General features: G+C 41.5%; 1 protein-coding gene across 2 annotated transcripts in view; it reads left to right on the top strand.

Moving 5' to 3' along the window:
- Positions 1 to 20,713: 20,713 nt before the first annotated feature.
- Positions 20,714 to 25,309, top strand: part of Pitrm1 (pitrilysin metallopeptidase 1) — a 30,901-nt gene continuing 26,305 nt past the window's right edge. The window contains exons 1-3 of one of the 2 annotated variants that reach the window (XM_036188299.1): positions 20,714 to 20,806; positions 22,275 to 22,374; positions 25,191 to 25,297. In XM_036188299.1, coding sequence (XP_036044192.1) covers positions 20,751 to 20,806; positions 22,275 to 22,374; positions 25,191 to 25,297 — 263 coding nt within the window. In that variant the 5' untranslated portion in view covers positions 20,714 to 20,750. Of the gene's footprint in view, positions 20,807 to 22,271; positions 22,375 to 25,190; positions 25,298 to 25,309 lie in introns of both variants that reach the window. The other variant, XM_036188298.1, reaches the window with a different exon arrangement.

The raw sequence follows: 25,309 nt of genomic DNA, 5'->3' as shown, positions 1-25,309 counted from the left end.
GACAACTGCGGGGAGCAGTGGAAATGAATATTGCAGACATTGCGCAACCGTTCACAGTGAGCAAAGAGCTGGCAGGAATAAGAACAGGGCACTGTCCAGAGGAGCCAAAGCAATCCTGGCCAGCTGCTGGTTACTTGATCCAGACAGAGGAGAAGAGAAGCCTCTCGGGGAATCATCCAAAGTTGGATGACATTCATAGTAGCCATCATTTATGAATATGTCATCCATATTCTGTGCTGAGCATTTCATAGGCATCTATTTATGAGTCTTCAGGAAGACCCTTGAGTTAGGAACTCTTATCACCATTCATTCTGGTTTGGTAGGGTGGAATCTAAGTCACAAGAGTAAAGAGACTTAATACCAACCTTACAATGCCAGTGATGCAACTGGATTCCAACCACACACTGAAGTTCCTGCAAAGAGGCTGAGTTTGAGCTTACTGACTATTTAATTCTCAGTGATTAAGAGTGGGTTGAGCTTAAGCAGAGATGAGGTGTTGTAAACCTAGAGGCCCACGCTGTATTGGGATGCCTGGACTACTTTGGAAGCCTGTTGTCACGGCCTCTGTCTTAATTTGCATTTCTGTGGTTGTAAGATGATATTTTATAGATGTATGTCAGCCTCTATTTAAATCTTGAGGCTGGCACTTGTACAACAGAGGCTTGAAGGTAATAAGGAAAGCTAACTTCTTTGAGGTTGGATTTGAGGCCTGATTCACATGAAGGAACTCAAGGCCTGGGATTGTAAAACTGTTCAAAAGTCTATGAGTTGGGAGGTCAGATTCTCAGGGGGAAACTACTATAGGTGTTTTGCTAACTGGCATGATGTCAAGCTCCTTTCTAAATATGTATGGTTATACCAATGGATTAATGTAGATCACAACCTTAACCAAAGAAGCTTCCCTTTACAGTGGTCAGCAGTTAATGCAGAGACTCATAACCAGTCAAAGAAAATAACAGTCTATTGAGTGTTCAGCCCTAAATGAGACATCTATATCATACACACACACACACACACACACACACACACACACACACACACACACACGGGCTTGAATGCACACCACCGTAAAGCTCAGAGAACATCTCAGAAGAGGGGTGGAAAGAATATTAGTTTAGAAAGGGGAATGTTATCCTAGTGAGGGTGTCTGTGTGGATTTTAGTAGAATGAGTGGTGTTTTAGTTACTCTTCTATTACAGTGATGAAATACCATGACTTAGACAGATTATGGAACAAAGAGTTTATTTTGACCCACAGTTCCAGAGGGAGAAGTGTCTCTCCATGGTGAGAAGGCATGGCAGCAAGCTGCAGCAGCAGGAAGCTGAGAGATCACATCTTTAGCTACAAACCAGGAGGAAGAGCAAACTGGAAATGGAGTGAGGCTCTATACAATCAAAGCCAGAATGTACTTCCTCCAAAAAGGCTCTCCTATAACCTTCCCCAAACAGTGCCATCACCCGGGGGACCAAGAGTTCAAAATGTGAGCCTGTGAGAAATGGTTCTCATTCAAACCAGTGTAGGCAGTCTTGTACTAAAAGGATTGATTTCTACATTTAAAAATAAAGAAATACAGTTAAGTGAAAATGAGAAAATAGTAATAATGGAATGATGAAAATTTGAGTGTGTTGTTACAGATTCCACTTTCCATTTCAATAGGGATAAAAACCAGGAAATAAAAATTATCAAACTTCTTTCTTTTTTTTTTTCAAGATTTCTTTATTTATTATGTGCACAGTGTTATGCATGCAAGCCTGCCTGCAGACCAGAAAAGAGCACCAGATCTCATTCTAGATGGCTATGAGTCACCATGTAGTTGCTGGGAGTCGAACTCAGGACCTCTGGAAGAGCAACCAGTCTGCTCTTGACCTCTGAGCCATCTCTCCAGCCCCCAGACTTGTGTGTGTGTGTGTGTGTGTGTGTGTGTGTGTGTGTGTGTGTGTGTGTATGTGTGTGTGTGTGTGTGTGTGTGTATGAATCCTTAATGATGAACCAATTCATCATTATAGGTTTTCTAATTTTTATTTTGTTGGAGAGTTCACAACTCTCCCAAATACCCAGCATAACATTTAAACTCATATTCGCTCAGGTGTTTGAGCTGGATTACCAAGCACAAATGGAACAATGGTCAGAGAAGAATGTTGCCTTCCTGACTTGCCTGAAGCTTGGCCTATTAATTAGGTCATTGGCTTTCCCAGCCAGACTCCATGAGCCTCCGGCAGTGACAAGAAATAGCCAGCAGGGGGGAGATGTGGCTACCTCCTCTGCATACAGAGCACTTTGTTCATCAAAAGAGCTCAAACTCTGAGTTGACCAGTTGAAGATCTTATTCCAAAATGAACTGCACTTTGAGAAGTTTCTTCTCAAAGGGTAATGATTAGAAAATACAGAGAAGATTAAGAAATTACAAGTTAAAACTTTGAGTTAGTAGATTGACTAGAAAAAAATAGAGCAATTTTGAATATTAAAGTTAACATTGAGACTCTCTGGGTGAAGGCTTCTAAGAGATCAGTTGCTATGAGGGTATTGGATGTAGTCAAGACAGAAATGAAACCAGGATGAAATTTGTTTATAAGTGGACTAAGTGTTCAGTCCTAAACAAGACCATACCAACCCCTCAAAAGCTTGGAGAGATAAAGGAACAAAGAGGGTGGAAGGAATGCAAGGCCTGGAGCACAGGCAGAAAGGCTTTGAAATGCCACCTTCATCTCACAGCTGGTGTGGTTGCCTGTACTGGATCTGCACAAGAATGCATCCATCAGCAGTCAGTCACCAGTGGGGGTGGCGCCTAGGGAGCCACTCCCCCTTCCAGCTGAACTATTGGCTAATGATAAAGTCTGGGAGAAGCAGAATCACAGGTGAAACCCAGACTCCAAAGACTACTTCCAAACTAATGGTCAAACAGATGGCCCAGGTTAAGCCTAGTGGGTCACAGGCTTGCAGAAGAATGGAAGTTGATAAGGATGGAAGAAGGGAAGAGAGGGTGGAAGCAATCCGAATGCACTGTCCATAAATTCAAAGAACAAATTGAATTTTCAAAGCACACACACGTATGTTCAGGCTGGAGTTGTAGCGCAGTTTGTAGAATACCTGCCTGGGGTGCAAGAGGACCTGGGTTCAATTCCCAGTAACACACAAACGAGGGTGGGGCTCGTCTGTCATCCCAGAGGCAAGAGGACCATGTGCTCATCCCAGAAGCAGGAGGACCATGTGCTCAACATCATCCTCACCTTCATAGTGAGTTTAAGGCCAGCCAGGGGTACATGAGACCCTGTCTCACAATAAAACAAAACAATGATATGGAAAATATATACAATAGGAATCCTAGCAGAATATAATGTGAGGAAAGTGCATGTGGGATCAAAATGTTTTGCTATATCTTTATATACATTCACACAGAAAAAATGTGGAAGGGGCCAGCCAGATGGCTCAGCAGGTAAGTGCAATCACCTCTAGGCCTGATGGCCTGAGTTTTGAACCCCGGAATGCACATGATGGAAAGAGAGAATCAATTTCTGCACATTATCTGGTGACCTTCACACACATGCAACATAAAGTGCACCCCGTCCCATAAAAAAATAAATATAATATTGGAAAACCTAAAGAAAAATGTGGAAGTATAAACAGATTGGCCAGGAATTGTCTCTGAGTAGTGGGGGGAAAAATGAGGAATTGCAATTACTATAGATTCCTCTCCAAAAACGTTCTAGAAATGAGTCTCCACTGGTGTGGCTTGAGAGATTTGTTTGTTTATTTAACCAATGATTGTAGCTAAGGGAATAAAATGTGACTCCAGATAAATGGCATGACTAGAGAGTGTGGATGGCAGAGGAAAATAAGGAGATGGCCCAGTGTGAACAGTGAGAGGCCCTAATGAATGTCGTCAGGCCAAACTGACTCATGTCCACTCCAGACTCCTCGTCCAGGACTTTCCTGCCAGAGACATGAGCACTGTGCGTTTATTTACATAATGCACAAAATCAAGTAATGCCACATGGCAGGAACTCATTGTTTAAAAACTCCCCTTCACTTCCCATTTATTTACAGTGACATTTGCTTTGCTTCGCTTATGCCTCTTAAAATGCCAACCCAGCTGTATAAAGTGGTTGTAAGTTTGAATCCCTGTCATGAAAGCAATTTTAGTAAAAATAAATAAGCCCTGTAAAGGATGTATTTACTCAAAAGCAGAATCACTGCCAAGGAAACAGTAAGAAGGAGAAGATGGCCATCTAGTGGCTACATCGTTTCCTATCAATGTGAAAACATGAAGGACTGGGAAACAATGATTTAGGGGAGATTATTTTATCAGCCAAGAAGAAATAAAATGACTACAAATTAAGCTTGGCATGATAGTACATGCATGTAATCCCAGCATTCAAGAGGCTGGAGGCAGGAGGGTGAGTCTGTGGCTATCCCTGGCTACACAGTGAGTTTGCTGCTAGCTTTGGCTACATGCAACTGTGTCTCCCTACCTGCTCCCCTCCCAAGAATATATATGGTTTGCTTTTATAATAAAAGTCAAAGTCTGTCTACAAGTTCATCAAAGAAATAATCACACAAAAACTCCTCTCGTTTTCCTGTTATTTCGGAGTCACACTAAACCTGGCTCCTGTCTTAGTACCATGGACTATTGTTAGTGGGATTAGTCAAACTTCTGTCACTGTTTTTCACAGTTTGCAAAATTTAAATGTTTAATTCACATTCATATATGTGAATTATATGAATTTATTATAATACTATTCACACATTATATGAATTTATTATAATACTATTAAGAATTTGCTGGGCGGTGGTGGCGCACACCTTTAATCCCAGCACTCGGGAGGCAGAGCCAGGTGGATCTCTGTGAGTTCAAGGCCAGCCTGGTCACAGAGAGAGTTCCAGGACAGGTGCAAAGCTACACAGAGAAACCCTGTCTCGAAAAACCAAAAAAAAAAAAAAAAAAAAAAAAAAAAAAACAAAGAAAAAAAAAAAAAAGAATTTAACATCCAGCCATGTGAACAGAGATAAAATTGTGTAATATTAATTAGAGAAGCAGGTTCCCCAAATTTATCTCACAAATAATATTATTTTATAAGGTTAAAATCAAGTAAAATAAGAATTATGTATGTTTTTTCTTTATTAAGAAATTTTATTCACAGATTCCCTTCTCTTCCCTCCTCCTGCTTTCCCCTAGCCCTTCCCCACTAACCCCCATTCCCTTCTCCAAAAAAGTAAGGCCTCCCATGGGGAGTCAGTAAAGCCTGGTACATTCAGCTGAGGCAGGTCCAAGTCCCTCCCCCACTGTGTCAAGACTGTGCAAAGTGTCCCACCATAGGAAATGGGCTCCAAAAAGCTAGCTCATGCATCAGGGATAGATCCTGAGCCTACTGCCAGGGGGCCCTTAAGTGGGAGAGCATTGAAAGAGATGTCATGAAATGGGAAACATCATGGAGATAGGGAGACACTTAGTGCTAGGGAAGTTCCCAGGAATCCACAGGATGATCCCAGCTTAGACTAGTAGCAATAGTGGAGAGGGTGCCTAAACTGGTTTACACCTATAATCAGATTGGTCAATACCCTAACCGTCACCATAGAGCCTTCATCCAGGAACTGATGGAAACAGATGCAAAGATCCACAGCCAAGCACCAAGCTGAGCTCTAGGAGTCCAGTTGAAGAGAAGGAAGAGGGATTCCATGAACAAGGGGCATCAAGATCTTAATGGGGAAACCTACAGAAATAATTGAACCAAGCTAGTGGGAACTTACGAACTTTAGACTAACAGCCGTGGAGCTTCTATGGGACTGATCTAGGCCCTCTTCATAGGCAAAATATGTATGTTTTAACATTATATGTACACATAAAAATCACAAATAAAATAGTAAAGAAGAGAAGAATTATTACCTGATGTTGAGGCACAGACCAATAATCCCAGGTATTTGGAAGATTAAGACAGGAGAGTCAGGGTTGGGGATTTAGCTCAGTGATAGAGCACTTGCCTAGCAAGTGCAAGGCCCTGGGTTCAGTCCTCAGCTCTGAAAAAAAAAAACAAACAAACAAACAAACAAAAAAAGACAGGAGAGTCACCAAGTTAGGGATAGCCTGGGCTACAGAATGGGTTGAAGGCTAGCCCAGGCAATATAGTAAGACCCTGTCTCGGTTTTTGAAATTTTAGTTTTTTTATTGAAAAAGAGAGAAGTGGGGGTATAGCCTAGTGGCAGAATTCTTGCTTAGTGTATGTGAAGCCACAGGAGTAGTAGAAAGAGGGGAAAAGATCTCAGATCAAAGAGGGGAAGACTGTGGTTCACAGGAGCAAAATTGTCATTCTCAGATTTACAAACATAAATATATAAAATACACCCCCATGTTCTGTGAAGTCCGTTTCTCAGTATGTTAACTAGATTTATGGCATAACATGAGAAACTCCCAGCCGGGACACGAGGGATGGGACACAGGACTTATTCTGTGCTGATATGCACAGGTTTTAAAGAAGAAATGCTTGTTGGTGAGCTTGTATTTGTATTAATTACTCTTCTTGCTTTGACAGAAAGCCTGAAAAGAGCAGCTTACAGAAGGAAGGGCTTGTTTTGAATCAGTTTGAGGGCACTGTCAATCATAGAGGAAGAACACGGTAAAGGAAGTGAGGAAGCTGGTCACATTGCATCTGCATCTAAGGAGCAGTGAGAGAGGCGTGCTGGCATTCAGCTCATTTTCTCCCTTTCATTCAGTCTAGAACTCCAGCCCATGGGATGATGCCATCCATATTTAAAGTATACTTTCCCATCTCCATTAATCCTGTCTACAACCCACAGCTCACTGATGTGCCCAGAGGTTTGCCTACTAGGTGATTCTAGGTCCTGCCAAGTTGACAATATTAGCCATCCATTACAGTAGAATTAACTCATGGAATAACAACTTAGGAAGGAAGGAGACTTTAGAGAGCTCTTTGGGCCTCTTTTACTTTACACAAAAGTGAACTGAAGCCCAGGGAAGTTCTATAACTTTGCCACGGTACCTTGCTCAGCAGTAGAAGAGCATGGAGTTGACCTCCTCACCTGTGCTTGCTGGAGTACACTCTGCTGCTACCTTCTAACTATAATTTAGAGTTGCAATTTTGTTCATGGCCTTGTATGACAACACTTTATAGATGTTCAGGTGACAGCAGCAAAAATACCTGCCAAAAATCTGAGTAAGAACAGTTTATTTGTGAAACAAGAAAGGAGATGGATATTATTTATGAGCCAGCCTTTCTTTGTTGTTCTTTATTAATATTTTAGTAGTATCCATTTTTATTAATGCTAGTCTCCTGTACTTGATTTGTATGTAATCTGCTAATTGTCAACATCTTAATAAGCATAAATATTCATTATTGAGCTATGAGAAAAGTCTCTTCAAAAAGAGGTAAAATAGCCTATTATATTTAGGATCATTAGGAAATAAAACAATCACGTCAAGCATAAGGATCACATACCACGTGATTAATATTAAGGTAGACCTACCATTTATATCTTTAAAACGCTAACTATTTTGTTATTTTTAAATTGCCAAGGTTTCAGAGAGGGAATGATGAATTAAGTATTTTTATTTGGAAAATCTTCAACGCTTTTTATTCAGAATGAGGATGATGTAAGTCCTGTGTGTCTGCCATGATTCAGGACTGACCCTGAGGGTTGGTTCAGTCTCCAGAGTAGAGGGTCACTCATCACTCGGCAAGGTCAAGAGGGAAGGGGTCATCGTGAGCATGTATGTGAGGCAATGAACCTCAGAACATTAAAAATCATAGGAGGATGTGCTTTTATGGACCTCAGCTGTATTCGGTATCCAAGACAGCTGTAAGGGGCCATAAAGAGAGACCCTGCAGCCTCGCTATTAAGCCCACTCTGCAGTGTGACACACACTTGTTCATTTCATTTAGTTGTTCTTTCTTTGATTTCTACTGTAAATGATTGGAATGGGCTTATGATTGGCTCAGCCAATAACTTTATTTGAAGTACTTGTCCAGAGCCAATGGCATCAGGTCAACTCACAGATTCAAGCCTAGGAACAGACTCTAAAGTGGCCCAGGGTTTCACACATGGTTGTTGACTGAGTCTGGCATCCCCAGCAGAGACTGAATGAATGGTGGCAATATTCTGGAGAGGGGCTGTGTATACAACAGAGTCGGTGATTGATTGTCTGACATGTGCAATAGTTTAAAGAAATACATTTTGAAACACGTTATAAAATAGAAATGCAAAATTAAATTTTGTTAAATAGAAAAATACACTGACAAAAACCACTTAAGAAAGGAAGCATTTATTTTAGCTCACACTTCGAGGTACCATCTATCATGGCATGGGTGTCAGGGCAGCAGGAGCGAGAAGCAGCTGGCCACGTTATGTCCACAGTCAGAAGAAGAAAGCAATGGATGCACGCATTTCTAGTGCTCAGCTTATACAACACTGTCCACGAATGGTGCCACCCATAGTGGGTGGGTTTTCTTACCTCAATTAACATAATCACACACATGACTAGAAGTCTATTTCCATAATAGTTCCAGATTGCAGGTTGACAATTAACATTAATTAACCACAAGAGTGTTATTTATTTGTTCTTTCACTCTGAACAAATGTAGAGCAATTGTATTATTCAATCAAAATGTCTTTGACATTTAAAAATAGTTGTATAATGGGATGAAGGGGTGGCTTAGTGGTTAAGAGCACTGGCTGCTCTTTCAGAGGACCTGTATATAATTCCCAGCACCTACACAGTGTGTCTCACAACTCTAGAACTCTAGTTCCATGTGATCCAATGCCTTCTTCAAACCTCTGCAGGCACCCAGCATATACATGGGGTACAGACATACAATCAAGCAAAATCCCCATACACACAAAGTAATAAAATAAAAAATAATTTCAAAATTAAAAAAAAAAACTATAATAAAACTTTAAAGTATGTTAGGTAAATAATTCACCTTGCCTAAGAGAAGTCTTGCTTCTGCTCTTGGAGGCTGGAAGAGCTTCTTCCAGATCTTTGAAAGTCCTATGGGGCATGAGTGTCTTGGATAGCATAGTCTAGTTTTATAACATGTCATAGGGCTTTGTGTCAGACAGGTGATGGTCTTCTACTAAACTCGTTGAATTATAGCCCTTTAGGCAATAGGATAAAAAGGTGTTGTTTTGGGGAGGAGATTACAACCCTCACAAATGGATCTGAAGTTGAAGGGATCTGGTTCTTACTCTTCCATCCCTTCTATCTTATGAGGAAGCAACATTCTCCCCTCCAATAAATGGATCCACAAAGTGCTATCATGGAAGGAGAAACCAGCTCTCTCTGATGCTGAACCTGCTGATGCCTTGATCACATCAAAGTCTTAATAAGAAATCAATTTATAGCCTTCTTTAACACAAATGGACTTAGACATCTGGGGAATGAAGGACAGCCAAGTAGGTAGTCATATATATATATAACCAGATTCCTATATAAAAATCACTGGACACAATGATCTAGAAGCATTTCTGTCTGGCAAGACTCCATGCATATTATCATTCATCATCTCTAGGAAAAGTTGAGGTTGTCCTTGACTCTAATGAGAGAGGCTAATCGAAAGCTCTGTCTATGGCATTTTCCACCCTCTTCTCTCTGTCTCTTCCTATGGCTGGTTTAATATCTACCCTTCATCTGAAATAATGTGTCACTAAGCAACAGTCATTTTCAGTGACTTCTGGGAGGCCTTCCAGTGAATTATCAAACATGAGGTGCCCTTAGGGATTTGCAAACTCAAACAAGTGTTGTCACCTTGTTGAACATTTTATCCTTTGAAAATTATCCTGTGTTGCATGAATTCCTAAATGGTCTTGTAATTTAAAAAAAAAAAATCCCAGAAGCTTGATATTGGGGTAAATGCTGAAAGATTAGAGAGACAAAGGAACAAGCCACAGCCACTTTTTACCTCTAGGACTCCTCATCCTGAAAAGCTTCAGCTCCTGTCTCCTCACGCCTTATATACCTTTCTCTGCCCAGCCGTATCACTTCCTTCTTAGTGTTGGGATTAAAGGTGTGTGCCACCATTTCCTGACTCTCTTTCTTAGACTGAGTCAATCTCATGTAATCCAGGGTTGCTTTGAACTCACAGAGATCCAGAGTTAGGATTAAAGGTGTGTGCCACCACTCCCTGGCATCTCTGTTTAATCTAATGGCTGATCTTCAGGCAAATTTTATTCGATACACAATATATCACCACAATCCTAGGAATAATTTTAAGCATTAGCTAAACAACTTGGTTTTGTGTATTCAAAAAGCTATCAAAGCACATTTCTGGAATTAACTTCTAGTTTATATCATTGAGGAAGTAGTGAACATTTTAGCAGCCTTTGGGGAAAGGCTGAGAGTGCATTCTCCCTACTCCCATCAACTTCCTTGTAAGTACTTCCATACGTGACTCTGTATGGAAGTCATCACTGCTTTGTGATGTTGCCGTGTGTGTGTGTGTGTGTGTGTGTGTGTGTGTGTGTGTGTGTGTGTGTGTGTGTTATGACTATTGGAGCTGTGCTGTTGCTGGCTTGAAAGCAATTTAATATTAACTGCCTTCTCTAACTTTGAATTGGCCATGGATGTCATTCACAGTGGGACCTCTTACATCAAACTGTAAATGCTGCATTTCAGGGCTTCTAATTTCTATCCCAGAGCCAACCACCAAACATTCAACCACTCTGTACTCATACTTAAGAATTCTATTTCCATATATGTTTGCTGAGTTTTGTCTGAAATGTGAGCATTAAGCTCAAATGGCCACCTAGTCTAGGATCCATTTTGGCACCTACTCAAATCTCTGTATTTTTATCATCCCTGTTACACCTCTCAGCTCACACTTTGTGGAAAAATTTATAGTCCTTGTCTTTCAGTAGAACCAAGAGAACTCACTGAGTAAGAATCCCTTTCTAATGGCTGAGAAACCACTTGAAAAAGTATCTCTTGGTGCACAGGAAGTCTGTTTATAAATGCACACTTTAAATATATCTGTGAGCATTTCCTCACTACTCAAGTATTTAAAACACCTGCTCAAAACCAGGATAAGTATTTGGTTGCACAAATCCTAAATGGTCTTATAATAAAAACCCAAAGCCAGATATTAGAGTAAAAGCTGAAAGATCAGAGAAACAAAGCAAGCCACAGCCACCACTTCTTACCTCACTAACTCCTCAGCCTGACAGACGTGACAGAGCCTCTGCAAGAGAATGAACTCCTGTCTCCTAACACCTTATATTCCTTTCTCTGCCCAGCCATATCACTTCCTGTTTCAACCTTCTTAGAGCTGTGATTAAAGGCATATAATCCCAAGTGCTGGAATTAAAGGTGTGTGCCACCACTGCCTGGCTCTGTTTATCTTTTAGACTGCATAAATCTCATGTAGCCCAGTGTGGCCTTATATTCACAGAAATTCAGATGGATCTCTCCCTCTGCCTCCCGAGTGCTAGGATTAAAGGTGTGTGCCACCACTGCCTGACCTCTGTGGCTAACTCTGTGGCTGCTCTGTCCTCTGATCTTCAGGCAAGCTTTATTTATTAGATTATAAATATAATCACCATATTTCCCCTTTTTGCCTAAAATAATAAAAGAAAGTTATAACTAATATAAGAAAAGCTATATACAATAAGATATATATATATATATAGTCAAGAATTACATTAATAATGTCCAGCCCATTAACAATTGATGAATTCAGAGAAAATACTTCATTATTTATCATATTTTGGTGAATCCAAAAATGTTGTACCTAGTTCACTTTCTATCCTAACTTGTATTACCAATACAAAACTATCTTTTTTATGTCTTTCAAACTTATACACTTTATAGCTCTTTAGTGAATTTCTTTTCTGAATTTGTTAACAAGGAAAACTAACTATAACTATCTAGTCTTCAACTCTCTCAGAGACCAGAGAAGGAAATAATATTACCTAAGTAAACAGGAAGTGCAGGCAAGCAACTTCCAAAAATGTGAGAAATGACAGAAACATCTGCCTGCCTGAATTCACCCAAGGTTCCTCTGCAATGTTGGGGCGTCAATCTTCCACCTACATGCTTAGCATACCTAACAGACTTTTCTGTGAAGCAGAAGTTTTTAAAGGGCCTCCCTACCTTGTCTTGGTAAGGTTCAGCAGTCCTTTCTTTTGTGTCCTGCTTGTCACTGTCAGCAGTTGAAGCAAGGGCACTTTCTTGCCCAGTGGCTAACTTTTGCCACAAAGAAAGTAAGCTCAATATGGGGTTTTCTTCAATGCTTATCATCTTCTCTGAAGTAGATTGGTGCTGCCAGGGGCAGACATGTCTCATTGTAATTAAAAAAAAAAACTATGTTATTAAAAGATCTTAAATGTCATATTTTATAGATTTCTGAAAATGTTTGAAGATGACCTGTCTATCTAAACTATATCTCTGTTTGACATTGAAAACATACCTAATAGTATTTCATTTCTCTAGAAATACATTAGAAAGTACACAATGTGTAGCTATGAGTCAAAATGCTCTGAACTCAGGCATCTGTTTCAGACTTGGGTATGAAATCCAGTCCTCTACCTGAGACACACATGCCTGCTTTGGGAAGTGGATGGAGAGCTGGTGAATGAATATGCCAAAGTAGTTTTGCTCTTTGCTTGTTTTAATTTCTAATCCTAGTGGGATGTTGCTTTTTTAAAATATCATATTTACTAGGAAAATAAAATAAATTCAACCTTATAAAATAAAGGAAAAATAATTTCCAGTATAAAAACCTTAACTTTTAGACCCTGAAAGACAAACAAGGTATGCAATCACTCATAAGTGGATATTAGATGAAAAGCAAAGGATAACTAGGCTATAATCCAAAACCAACCCTAGAGAGGCTAGGTAACAAAGAGGACCCTAAGAGAGACATGCATGGGTCCCCCTAGGGAGGGGAAATAGCTAAGATCACCTGAGTAAATTGGGAGCATGGAGGGGGGAGGTATGGAGAGGTAGCAAGAGAACCTGATGGACCAGGATGATAGAGTTGGGTGAAGGACAGAGAGGGAGAGCAAGAAAAAAATATCTTGATAGAGGGAGCCATTATAGAGTTAAGGAGAAACCTGGTGCCAGGGAAACTCCCAGAAATCCACAAGGATGACCCTAGCTAAGAATCTAATTAAGAGTGCAAAGGGTGCCTGAACTGACATCCCCCTGTGATCAGATCAATGACTACCCTAATTGTCATCATAGAACCTTCATCCAGTAACTAATGGAAGCAGATGCAGAGATCCAAAGCTAAGCACGTGGCTGAGCTCCCAGAGTCTAGTTGAAGAGCTAAGGGATTATATAAGCAAAGGGGTCAAGATCATGATGGGGAACCCCACAGAGACAGTTGACCTGAGATAGTTTGAGCTCACTGACTCTGGACTGACAGTTGGGTAACCTGCATGGGACCTAACTAGGACCCCCGAAAGTGGGTGACAGTTGTGTGGCTTGGGCAGTTTGTGGGGCCACTGGTGGTGGAACCAAGATTTATCCCAATGCATGAACTGGCTTTTTGGAGCCCATTCATTCTGAGGGATACAGGGGAGAGGGATTTGGTCCTGCCTCAACTTGATATGCCAGAGTTTGTTGACTTCCTATGGGAGGCCTTACCTTCTCTGAGGAATGGATAGGGGATGTGGTAGGGGGGAGTTGGGGAGTGAGTGGAAGGAGGGGAGGGAAAGAGAACTGTGGTTGGTATGTAAAATCAAAAAAAAACAAAACAAAAAAACCTTCATTTTTATTTCAGATTTAAGGGAAATGATAGAAGCCTGAGAGATGGTTCAATGATTAAGAACACTTGTTGTTCTTGCAGAGGACCCAGGTTCAGTTCCCAGCACCTACATGGCAGCCCACAATTGTCTGTAACTCTAGTTCCAGGTATTATGACACCCTCTTCTGGCCTCTGTGGACACTACATGCACATGGCACACATGCATACGTGCAGGCAAACACTCACACACATCAAAAAGAAGGAAAGGAAAAGAAAATGGGGTTTTGTTAAAATGCAATGTTTTTATATTTTGCAGATTTTACTTCTGTGCACAGTTTACTCAGTCTTCAATTTATACAGTCTTACTTTCAGCACTCTAATTTCTTCTTCAGATTTCTTTACTGTAGATCTCACATAGCACAGATCCAGGCCACCTCCCCTCTGCACAGTGACACAAATATCGTCTCATCCATTCAAGGCTTTCTGGATAGATCGGAGTGCTCCTTTCATGATGTTTGCATATTTATACTGCATATCATTAGAAGCCAGGTCTATTGAAAGAAAAGCAATCAAAAATTTTGAAATCCAGTTTCATCTCACAGAATGATGGATTATTAACAAGCAATTATATTTGGTGTTCAAATTAAGTGCATTTATTTCTAAGCCCAGTGCATACCTATTGAGCAGCTCAATGTCTACCATACAGTAAATGAATCTGTTGGAATGAATTTAGAAGAACATTGCCCTTACGAAGCAATTAATTAGATCACCAATTCATTGATCCTAATGAATTACAATTATAACCAAGAAAATACATCCAGATTCACTCATGACATATTTATTTCCTCTAAATGTACCTCCTTACAACTTCCTAAGAACTCAGCACTAAAAGTACCCCTCAAAACAAGGTTAAGCCACGGGGAAGAGAGAGAGGGGAGAAAAGGGGGTCTTGTCCCCCCCCCCACTTCCTGTGTCTCCCAGGTTTCTGTCTTAGCCAGACAGTGGTGATACACACCTTTAATCCCAGCACTTAGGAGGCAGAGCCAGGCTGATCTCTGTGAGTTTGAGCTGGGCTACAGCGTGAGTTCCAGGAAAGGCGCAAAGCTACACAGAGAAACCCTGTCTCAAAAAACAAAAACAAACAAACAAAAATAAGGATAAGTATTCATTTCTCTAAAAATACATTTGAAAATTTAGAGGTTCATTCATGAGTCAAAATATCCCGACCTCCAGGCATCTGTTTAAAAATCTAGTTCTCTTCCTGGGTACCACATGCTTGCTTTTAAGATGGTAGGGGGGTTGATAAATGAATACACAAAAGTGATTTGTAGGAGGTACTTCCAAGTTAGTGCTTGACTTGTTTCTCTCTCCTCTTTGAACTCAGGATTTCATATTTGACTTTAGGCCTTCTCACTTCCAAATCAGCCATCACTACACTCACATCTTGAAGACCTTGGTTCTAACATAGGATTCTTCCTTCTCTTATTACTTCACACTAGATGTAGAGGGATAAGAAGTTTGTGTCCTTGGCCTTATTCTTTGACACAAAATTATGGGGCTCAAACTCAAAATATTCTTATGTTTCCTCAACAGGTATTTCAACATTATCAAGAAAGCACTGATTTTTAAACAAAAACAGTCTTTGTGTTGGTATGAATCTATTTCAATGATGTGTTTTCTGAGTCAATAAAAGACTCTTCTGAGAAGTAACAAAAACATCTTTTCTCCCATCGGGCTTCATGTTCTGTAAGGATGATGTTGCCTGGGGCTTCTTTGCACTAAAAGGACTCTGCACTAATTACTTTCTGTCTCACCCCCCAAACAACAATGCATAAAATGATGCATAAATGCCATCAGAGATATTCCTTTTCTTACTCTACCCTCTTGCATGCACACAATTTTTCTCTTTATTACAGACAGATTTGGGGTTTCAAAGCTCCAAAATTTAGTGTCTAAGAATTAAATTATCATATCATATTCGTTTTTCTCTTCACATCTAGCACATCAAAATTTCTCCTTTATATGAATAAGCTAGAATACTACAGTTTTTTTTTTCTGAAAATACCAACAACTTGCACATTTGGCCTATACATTAAATTAAACTGGACAAAGAAGTTTGGAGGGAAATCTGCAAAAAAAGATCAATTGGTAACAAAGAACTACCTTTTTAAAAATGTGAGTGTGTGTGTGTGTGTGTGTGTGTGTGTGTGTGTGTGTGTGTGTGATGTTGGGGACATGTATGTTCCATGGTGTGATAGTGGAGGTCACAGGACAACTCTTTTGGGATTTTCTCCTTCTACCTTGTTGAGGCAGGGTCTCTCTTGTTTCTGCCACGCTGCATACTCCAGAATAGCTGACTATCCAGATTCTTGGGTAGTCTCTTGTTTTCATTTACCACCTCAGCATAAGAGTTATGGGATTACAGATGATCACCATCTTATGGGCTTTTTATGTCATGGGGATCAAACACATCTGAGCTATCTCCCTAACTCCAAAAGTCTCCCTAACTACCTTTTTTTTTTTTGGACTATTAACCTGACTATTTCATTTTTAAAAGCAACAGATCAACAAGACATTACTTTTGTTGCACCAACAAACCTCTAGCCTTCACCTCCTGAAAGCTACAATTACAAGCATGCTACACCATGCCTAGATCTAATATTTTTTTTTTTATTAAAGCATCTTCTTGTATTTCATAAGAAAGAGATTTTATTTTAGCCTTGAATCACGGTAGTGGACAGAATAGTACCCAAATATGTCTGCATCTTAATCCCAAGAACCTATGATTATATATCAAGGGCAAACTACATTGTAATAATGGTGGGGTTAGAAATACAGTTCAGTGGCATAGTACTTGTTTAGCATGTCTAGCTCCTGAGTTTCATTTATAGTACTGGAGAGAGGAGGAGGAGGAGGAGGAGGAGGAGGAGGAGGATGAAGAGTAGGAGGAGAAGGGAAAGGAGGAGGAAGAGGAGGACAGGAAGTGGGAAGGGAGAGGATGGGGATGATTTAGATAGAATTAAAGCTGATGGTCTGAGTTTCTTGAAATAAGCCTTGATGTGTTGGGTCCTTAAACAGAATGAGGAGGCAGAGCCAGGAAGATGCCTAGGGATTGCTAGTCTTCTAGTCTAGCCAAATCAGTGAGCTCCAGGCTCAGTGAGAGACTCTGTCTCAAAAAATAAATTAGGTAACAAGCGAGGAAGACAGCATTAACTTCTTGCCTCCACAAAGTACACAAATGAACATGCACATGCGTACACATACACACACACACACACACACACACACACACACACACACACACACACACACATACACACACACCAATATGCATACACATACACTATACATAAAGAGTAGATATCATGAACGTATTTAGAAGCAGGAATAAAATCTAATCAAGCAAACTAATCTGAATTTATTTTCATTTTCTTCCCTTTATTTAGATGGTCTCATTAAGTGTCTCAGGATGACTTCAGACTCAAAATATTCTACCTTTTGAGTGCTGGGCTTACATCGGTATGTATGTATTACTGGTCCTAGCTCAAATTATCTTTATTTGGAGCAGGTTTAGCGACAATGTGTCCTGTAGCCCAGGATGGCCTCAAACTCACCATACAGTTGAGGCTGTCCTTAAATCCTGATCTTCCTGCCTCCACCTCTCAAGTTCGGAGACAAAAGGTGTGTGCTGCCATGCTGTGCTGCTCCTAATTTAGATTTCTTCGTGGACAATATTCAGTGGACAGAAAACAAAACTGGAAGGTGAAGTCAGTGTTGTCACCAACACTGCAAGTTTCTTTGTTATGTTGTTCAGTCTCACGATATTACAAAATCAAAGGAAACCAGTGAGCATAGGGTGTGTGTCAAAAATATGTAATTATGAGGACGCAGTTTTGGTAAGGAAGGTTTAAAAGGAAATAAAGCACATTTCAGGTAAGAAACAATTTTATATAATAAAATAAGTTTTGCCCTGAGATGAAATTGCTGGATTCTTTTCAAAATGAAAAAGAGGAGTGCAAAACCAGAAAGCTTAAGCACATTACAAAAGGTCACAGAAGGTTTGCAAAAGATAAAACTCAAAGTGTTCCATGTGTTGGGAGTAAACATTATTAAAATTCCTCAGGTCAAAATCCAGGTCACTGACATAAAACTAAAATCTGCCTTTTGTGGAAAACAATAAAGTTTGCTGAAGGTATTTATCTGCTCATGGTAATATTTACAAGAACAGACCCAATGAACAAGGATTTCAGATACTTTTTCAAGGTAAGTATTATGTTTTCTTCTAGATTTGTTATCTACTTAAAAGTCTCAGCCAGGTGGCAGTGGCACAGGCCTTTACCTTTAATCCCAGCCCTCAGGAGGCAGAGGCAGGTCTCTCTGAGTTTGAAGCCAGCCTGGTTGAAGAAGTTCCAGAGCAGTCAAGACTATACAGAAAAACTCCATCTCAAAAAAAAAAAAAAAAATCAGAATTCTGTTGGCTTTTATTTAAACTCTACTTAAATGTTACCCCCAAAAGGTAAACTAAAAATCCATTATTCCTTCTGTAAACTGGTAAAACCTCCCTGTGCTCACCAAAAAAAGCTTACAACACAAATCCAAAAGAGATGAGCGAGCAAAAAGGATAGTCAATATTTTGGCATTTCCTCTTCAAGTTCAGGCCAGACCCAAGGTGTAATGAGAACCCTCTACAATGGCCCTACATCTCCAGTAAGCCACCCATCCTCTTGATCAGAGAGGCTATGGCTACCCCAGATGGTGATTTCTAACCACCAAATGCCCTACAAAGGGTGCATCTCAAGCCAAAGTGTCTGCAGTGGGTTACTTCTGAGGCTATGCCAGAATCCTTGTGTCTGTCCTAGTTTCTGGTGGTTTGCTGGAAGCATCACTCTAATTGTTATCTTTATCTTCACATTGTTTTCTTATGAGTGTGTATGTGTGTGTGTGCTTATGTGTGTGTGTGTGTGTGTGTGTGTGTGTGTGTGAATAACACACAGACACACAATAGAGTAGAACCTTCTCCTAATTTCTTCTTTTGGGGATTGAATATCTGTCAAAAGCCTTTTCTCCCAGTAATGAATTTGTGGTCAGGACTCCCATACCTTCTGGGGGCATGACAAACAAACCTCTAGAACCTCCAATACTCATTTGATGATCCCCCTAGGTTACAACCTATATTGCTAAAAATAACTTACTTGTAACCTTGCTAAAATGATTTTCACTATGATGTGGAACCTGCATTTTATAATATAGAAAATGGTAGTTCATGGTTTTCATTTCTACACTGCAATTGTTTTATTAATAATAGTCTAGCTTACACTCAAGTCCTAATATTAGGTCAAATGCTACTTGGGATAAGTATTTATTTATAAATTCTGACTGCGAGTGTATCTAGGTTATCCTCGATGAGGTTGTGTCCTGTGGGAACATACTAGTAAGTGGTAATTACTGGATTTATATAGTATCTATTCCTTAGAGAGGGGAAAACACTGTAATACCCCAGAGCCTCTGATTCCTGAGCATTCACAACAGGGTTAATAATACCCAGCTGTCTCCCTCAAGATCATAGAGTCGATGTGAAGCCTCATTAAGATGCATCACTCCAATCCTCCTTAGAAGAAAGGAATATAGTGTGTTTGTAGGCACCTGCAGCTTCCCATTCTCACCTTTGTCAAGTTCATTTGGGTTCATCAACAAGAAGGTTCTTTGGCTGCAGTCTGGGCTGCACTATGGGAAGTTCGAGCAGGTGGCCTGTGGCTTTTGAACATAGTGTATCACCTTCCATGTTTAAGCTGGAGCCTCTACATGTTTAAACAGGGTCTACCTATCTACTAGCATTAGTCTTTACAAGAGTAGCTTAAGGAAAGCTTTGCATGTATGGGCCAATGGGCAAGGAGTGAAAGCAAGAAGCAAGGCTTAAGAACCTAAGGTCTGAAATGTCCTGACACTTTCCTTGTCCCATCCAAACACTTCCAAGGTGTAGGGAATCCCAAATGTCCCTTCCAATTCACAGGAGTGGACCTAGCCCACTGATTTCTTTAGGTCTCCTGGTTCTGAGAAGGGCCTGTTGTGACTTTGCAAACCCTAAGACACACCACTTCTTCTTTCTAAACTCAAAATGAGCCGAAGAAAGAGAAGAGCAGACACAGTGGCCCACGTGCCCCTGCTGGAGCTCTGAGCTGTCCAGGGTGTGCCATCTGTGAGGAGACCACTCCTAATGGTAACATCGTAGTGTTAGGGACCTGGCTACCATCCAGTGTAGCATCTTTGAAGCCACCACCCCAAGAGGTGGTTCAGACACCGGATCGGTACCCATCTGGACCTTCTTCACCTGTCACTCTAGTACTACCGGTGGTGGGCGAAGCAAGGATCACAGTTTCATTTCAGGGTTCACACCACCTCCCTCCAGACAGTCAGGCACCACATTCCGCCCCCTCATGTGCTAAAGGGCAGCGTTTTGTCCGGACTGCTCACCAGCATATGCCCCACCCCACTTGGTTCATAAACTGCAAAAGCTAGGCCCTTCATTTGCACCTGCATCTGACTCGCCCCTTATCTGCCTGGGACCGTTTCCTCATTTAGCAAAGCTCCATCCCCTCATCTGTACAAGTAGCCCCTCCCTCTCCAACACCTCATTAGCCAGGCGCTCACTTGCCCAAATACCCCTCGCCAGCGTGCTCCTCTCCTCCTCTCTTGCCTACGCTGTGTTCCCTACCCACATCACGCCCTTCATTAGCAAATGTCCCGCTTCTTACTGCTCCAGGCTGGTCCCTTGCAGCAAACCCCCTATCACTTGCACACTCTACGTACGTCCCCAGCTCCGCTTCCTTCTTGTCCTCCTCCCACCGGTCCTACTCTGAGGCCTGACCATCACTTATCAGCCATCCATCACCCGCCCCGCACCTGACTCCGCCCCATGGAACCGCCTTCCTCCCCTCCAGCCTATTGTAGACGACGTCTTCATTCCGCCTGTCCAATGAGAGTCTCGAGGTCGCTCCCCGCCTCGCGCCGTGCGTCAGGTTAAAGGCAGTCCCCACCCTGGCCCCAAGTTGGTCACTTGCCATGTGGCGCTTCAGCGGTCGTCCTGGACTGTGCACTGTACAGCGACTGAGCTGCGGGTGAGACACCGCGGGTGGCAACAGTGGACGGGCAGGGGCGGGACCGGTACGAGAAACTTCGGGGTCTCTGCCATCCCTGGGCACGGGTGACAGCCCTCTGTGGGGCTCTTGCTTCCCAAAATTTCTTGCGGATACCTCAAGTACCCCCAAACCCTCTCCTGGGCTCCCCAAACCAAGTATTCTTACTTTCTACTTCCACCAGAGCCTGTAAAGTAGTCCTTTTTATCTCCGGCGCGTGGCACAGAACGCTCTCCCCAAGAAGCTGCTGCCCCAGCTACCAGAGTTGGGGTGACACCGGTGCTCCAAAGGGGAGCCAGGTCCAGGTCACTGTCCTGACCCACTTTCCCTTCTTGGACTTTTTGTGTTCCCAGAGCGAGTGGGTGGTCCTGAGTGTGGGTTACCAAGGCTGTTTGAAGTAAAGATGGTCTTTGATGTGGATTTTAACTGTGTAATAAAAGAGGCAGTTTATGGCTCTCATTAATAGATTTGCCCCCATCTCATTTTTTGTTACGAGGCAGAGTCCTTTAGGGCTCCATGACAAGCTACTGTTTTCGTAAAGTTGTGCCTCCTGGAATCGAACATTTTGTAGCGATTCGATTTATGGAAAAGTAAAGATGCTTTTAAAAAGTGTTTGACTTTCATGCTAATCCCAACCCTTACTTTATAGTACTGCCCAACTCCTCTCAGTCTAGGTGAGGAAACTTGGGGGTGTGGGTTTCTGTGGGTGTGTGTTTGAACTTGATAGCAGCAATTTAATTAGTGTATGCAGCTACCAGAACAGAAACTGAGTAAAACATCCTAGCCTTTTGTCTGTCAATGTTTTCATGCAGACCCTGTTCTGATGATCAACAGTTTCTTAAAATTTCTACTCATAATTTAGAACTTTCTGTGGGAGAGGAAAACCAGTTGAATTTAACATATCTTTCTCGTACTGCCAATGACTGAATTGGTGGGGCTTGGGGATTGTTTGTGTTGTTTTCTTTTCCTTCTGTCCATATAACCTTTATAAGGGATACTTCTGAGATCTTACTACAGAAAACTTTATAAACATACAGTTTGAGAAAATAACTGTTCTAAATGATATCATCATTACTTGGCAAGATTCCCAACTAGATTGTAACTCTTTATCTGTTTTGGGAATTATGCCCTCCAGACTGAAGAGTTTATTTGCTTTTTTTCTTTTTATTATCTATATACATTCTCTAATCAGTTTACCTGCTCACATGATACCCGTGTACTCTTTTTAAAAGTCTTTGTGCTTTTGTTTCTATTCCAGGTCAAAACAGAAAGAGCACAACTAGAAACTAGTCTTTTGAAATGTTCAAGAGCTTGGAAGATGCAGGATACAAGTTCTCTTTAATTAGTTTACTTTATCCTATGGGGTTATTTACAGATGCCACTAGGGTATTTAACCAAACAACTTTCCAGAAAATTCACTAACTCTGAGAATTGTTTTTGAACTCAGCAGGGTCCATCACAGAGTATGGAGGGAGAAGAGTGATCAAGCCTGCCAGCGAGCTCTTCGGTATAAAGTGGGCGAAAAGATCCATGGATTCACCGTAAACCAGGTACTCACCCATTTGTCTTGCCATGTTTTTTATGCATCAAGGGTGGTACACATTCAGCTTCTGCTGGCAGATGAGATCTCTTGAGAGTAGAAACTGCAGTTTCTATCCTTACCTTTTCAGGACGTGGCAAGCTTCCTGACTCCTAGCAGGTGCTCTAGATGGCTTACACATAAAATGATGGCCAGGCCTTAATTGTACCCTTCAAAGTCTCAATCATTGGAAAATGAACCCCCCCCCACACACACACAAGTAGGGCTTTTGTAGTCAAAATTTCTGTACCCAAGCCTGATCGATCACTGTGATCACTACAGATGAGGTTTGCTGTTTCCTATGTCCCTTCATTCACATTCTGTCTTCAAGTATAGTTACCTCCAGATTTACACAGAACCCTTTTTAGCTACTTTGTCTTGGAATTACAAAGAAGAGATAGTACACCAGTATTTACTTGATTTACATTAAAAATAGGTTTTGTTGGTTGTTTTTCTATTACTTTTAGGTTAAAACCTTCACATTACTTTTTATTTAATGTAATTATTGAGACATTTGAGCTAGAGATGTAGCTCAGTTGGTAGAATCCCTGTCTAGGATCCAGGAAGTCCTAAGTTTGATCCTTAGCACCATATGAAACCTTGTCTGGTGGTATATGCCTATAAATGAAAGGTGGAGACAGGAGGGTCAGGAGTTCGGGGTCATTTTTGGGTATTTGGCAAGTTCATGACAGCCTGGAATACTCTGTATATATTAAATACATATATGAAAGAAAATCTCACAGGTCAAGTTTTTGGTCACAGGCTTTGTACTGTGCTTGTATTTAACAAATACAAGGTAGAACCTGTAAGCTAGAAAGCCTCATGCGGCTAAAACAAAGGGCAAAATTTGATAAGCGGTAGAAATAAGCAAGGCCAGTGAAACTGGAGCATTAGTTCCAGAATAGGTCTTGGAGTGATGAGTCACAAAAATGGGATGAGAGCATTGTGAGCTCCCTGAAAGGCCATGCAGAGGAGTTTACAAGTTGCTGGCAATGAAGACCTTGTTCAGAATAATGCGTTCAAAGAGAAGTGTGGAGGAAATGGTAATTCTTATTTGAAAACAACTTCCTGAAAGCTGTTGTTAAGCAGATAAAACATTATCTCTGGGTTTTAAGTACCTTGATCATCTCTCTGAGTGAATTCAGAAACACGAAAACTAGCTACAATTACACAAGTATCTGAAGCCTGCTTTATCCATGTCATTTGTATATCTGGGCCCCTACGTTAGACTCAGGAGACTTGGTTCTAATTGTGGTTCTGCCGGCAACTTCCTGTAGAGAAGTGGACAGGTTATCGTCAGAGAAAAGAGAATGATAATGTTATAGTTATCATAGTATATATGGCTTGTGATTGAAAGGAAGAGAACCAGCTGATATGAATGTGTGACATGACACTTTGTATGTGTATGTGAGGGGCCATGTGCATGTGTGTGTATGCATGCATATGACACACGCACACGCACACGCACACACGCACATAATATGTCCCTATGGGTGCCAGAGATCTTCCTCAGGGGTATCTTCCTCAATCATACTTTATTTTTTTAAGGCAGATTTTCACGTCATCCTGGCTGGCCTCAAATGTGCAATGTAGCCAAGGACAGCCCTTCAGCTTCTCTTATCCTCCTGCCTCTATCTCCCAAGAGCTGGGATTGCATGTGTATGCTCCCATGCTCTGTTTCCTAGGGTGCTGGGGATGGAACTCAGGGCTTCATCCATGGCAGATCCTCTGCCAACTGCATTCCATCACAGCCTTGAGACAGACTCTCTCACTGAACATGGAGTTTGCTGATTGTGTTAGACTGACTGGCTGGCTGGTGGACTTCGGGAATCTTCCTGTCTCTGCCTGCTTGGTACTGGGTACTGCTTGCATCTGGCTTTTTGTGGATGCTGGGGATCGAACTTAGGTCCACATGTTCTCTCAGCAAGCACTTTATTGACTTACCTGTCTCTCCAGCTCCCGGAATCCTGTAGTTTATATCAAGGACTCTAGAGACACACTCATGGAAGAGGTCATTCCTCCATCTCTCTGTTGCTGCTACTTCCCTGAGGATTGGGGAGTCATTTATTTGTATGACAGGCATTCATGACATAGTTCAGTAGAAAGGACATGGACAGCAGGTGGACCTTGGCTCAGTGGTCATTAACTCTGAGCCTCAGCTGTGTTTTTCTATAAATGAGCAAATGAGGGGATGGATGGCAATGTGCAGTTTGTATGTAACATGCTTGGAAAATCATTGGTAAAGAATAAGTAATTAGGACCAGAAGCAGCATGCCTTCTCATGGGCCTTTAATTGAGTCTTAATTTCCTTGATTGTAAGGTCAGGGATTGGGATAAGATGGTCTGTCTACACCAGGTCTGAAATGCTAGCTTCCTAGCCTCTAGTTTAAGTCTTGGCCAGGGGAAATAACTTAGTTGGTGAAATACTTACAAGAGAACCTAAACTGAATCCTTAGAATCCATGTTAAAACAGAAAACCAGGGATGGTGCCATGCACCTGTAGTCCCCTAACAGAAGAGGTAGAGACAGGTGGATGCCTGATGCTCACTGGCCAGGCAGTCTAGCTTACTCAGCAAGTTCCAGACCAGTGAGAATTTGTATCAAAAAACAGGACGGACTGCTCTTAAGGAACACCACCAGAGGTTGTCTTCTGACCTCCACACACTCGTGCATACACACACACACACACACACACACACACACACACATGAAAAGATGCTGGTTCTCCTGGTGTGATGAAGACAGCCATACTTTATGAGTGTACTCACACTGTCCTTCTCTTCCCAGGTCACTCCTGTCCCTGAACTGTTCCTGACAGCAGTGAAGCTCAGCCATGACAACACGGGAGCCAGATACCTGCACCTCGCGAGGGAAGACAAAAATAACTTATTCAGGTGTGGGGTCCT

Source organism: Onychomys torridus, chromosome 5 (genome assembly GCF_903995425.1).
Source record: "Onychomys torridus chromosome 5, mOncTor1.1, whole genome shotgun sequence".
NCBI classification, from domain to species: domain Eukaryota; kingdom Metazoa; phylum Chordata; class Mammalia; order Rodentia; family Cricetidae; genus Onychomys; species Onychomys torridus.
This window is presented reverse-complemented; position numbering and strand designations above follow the sequence as displayed.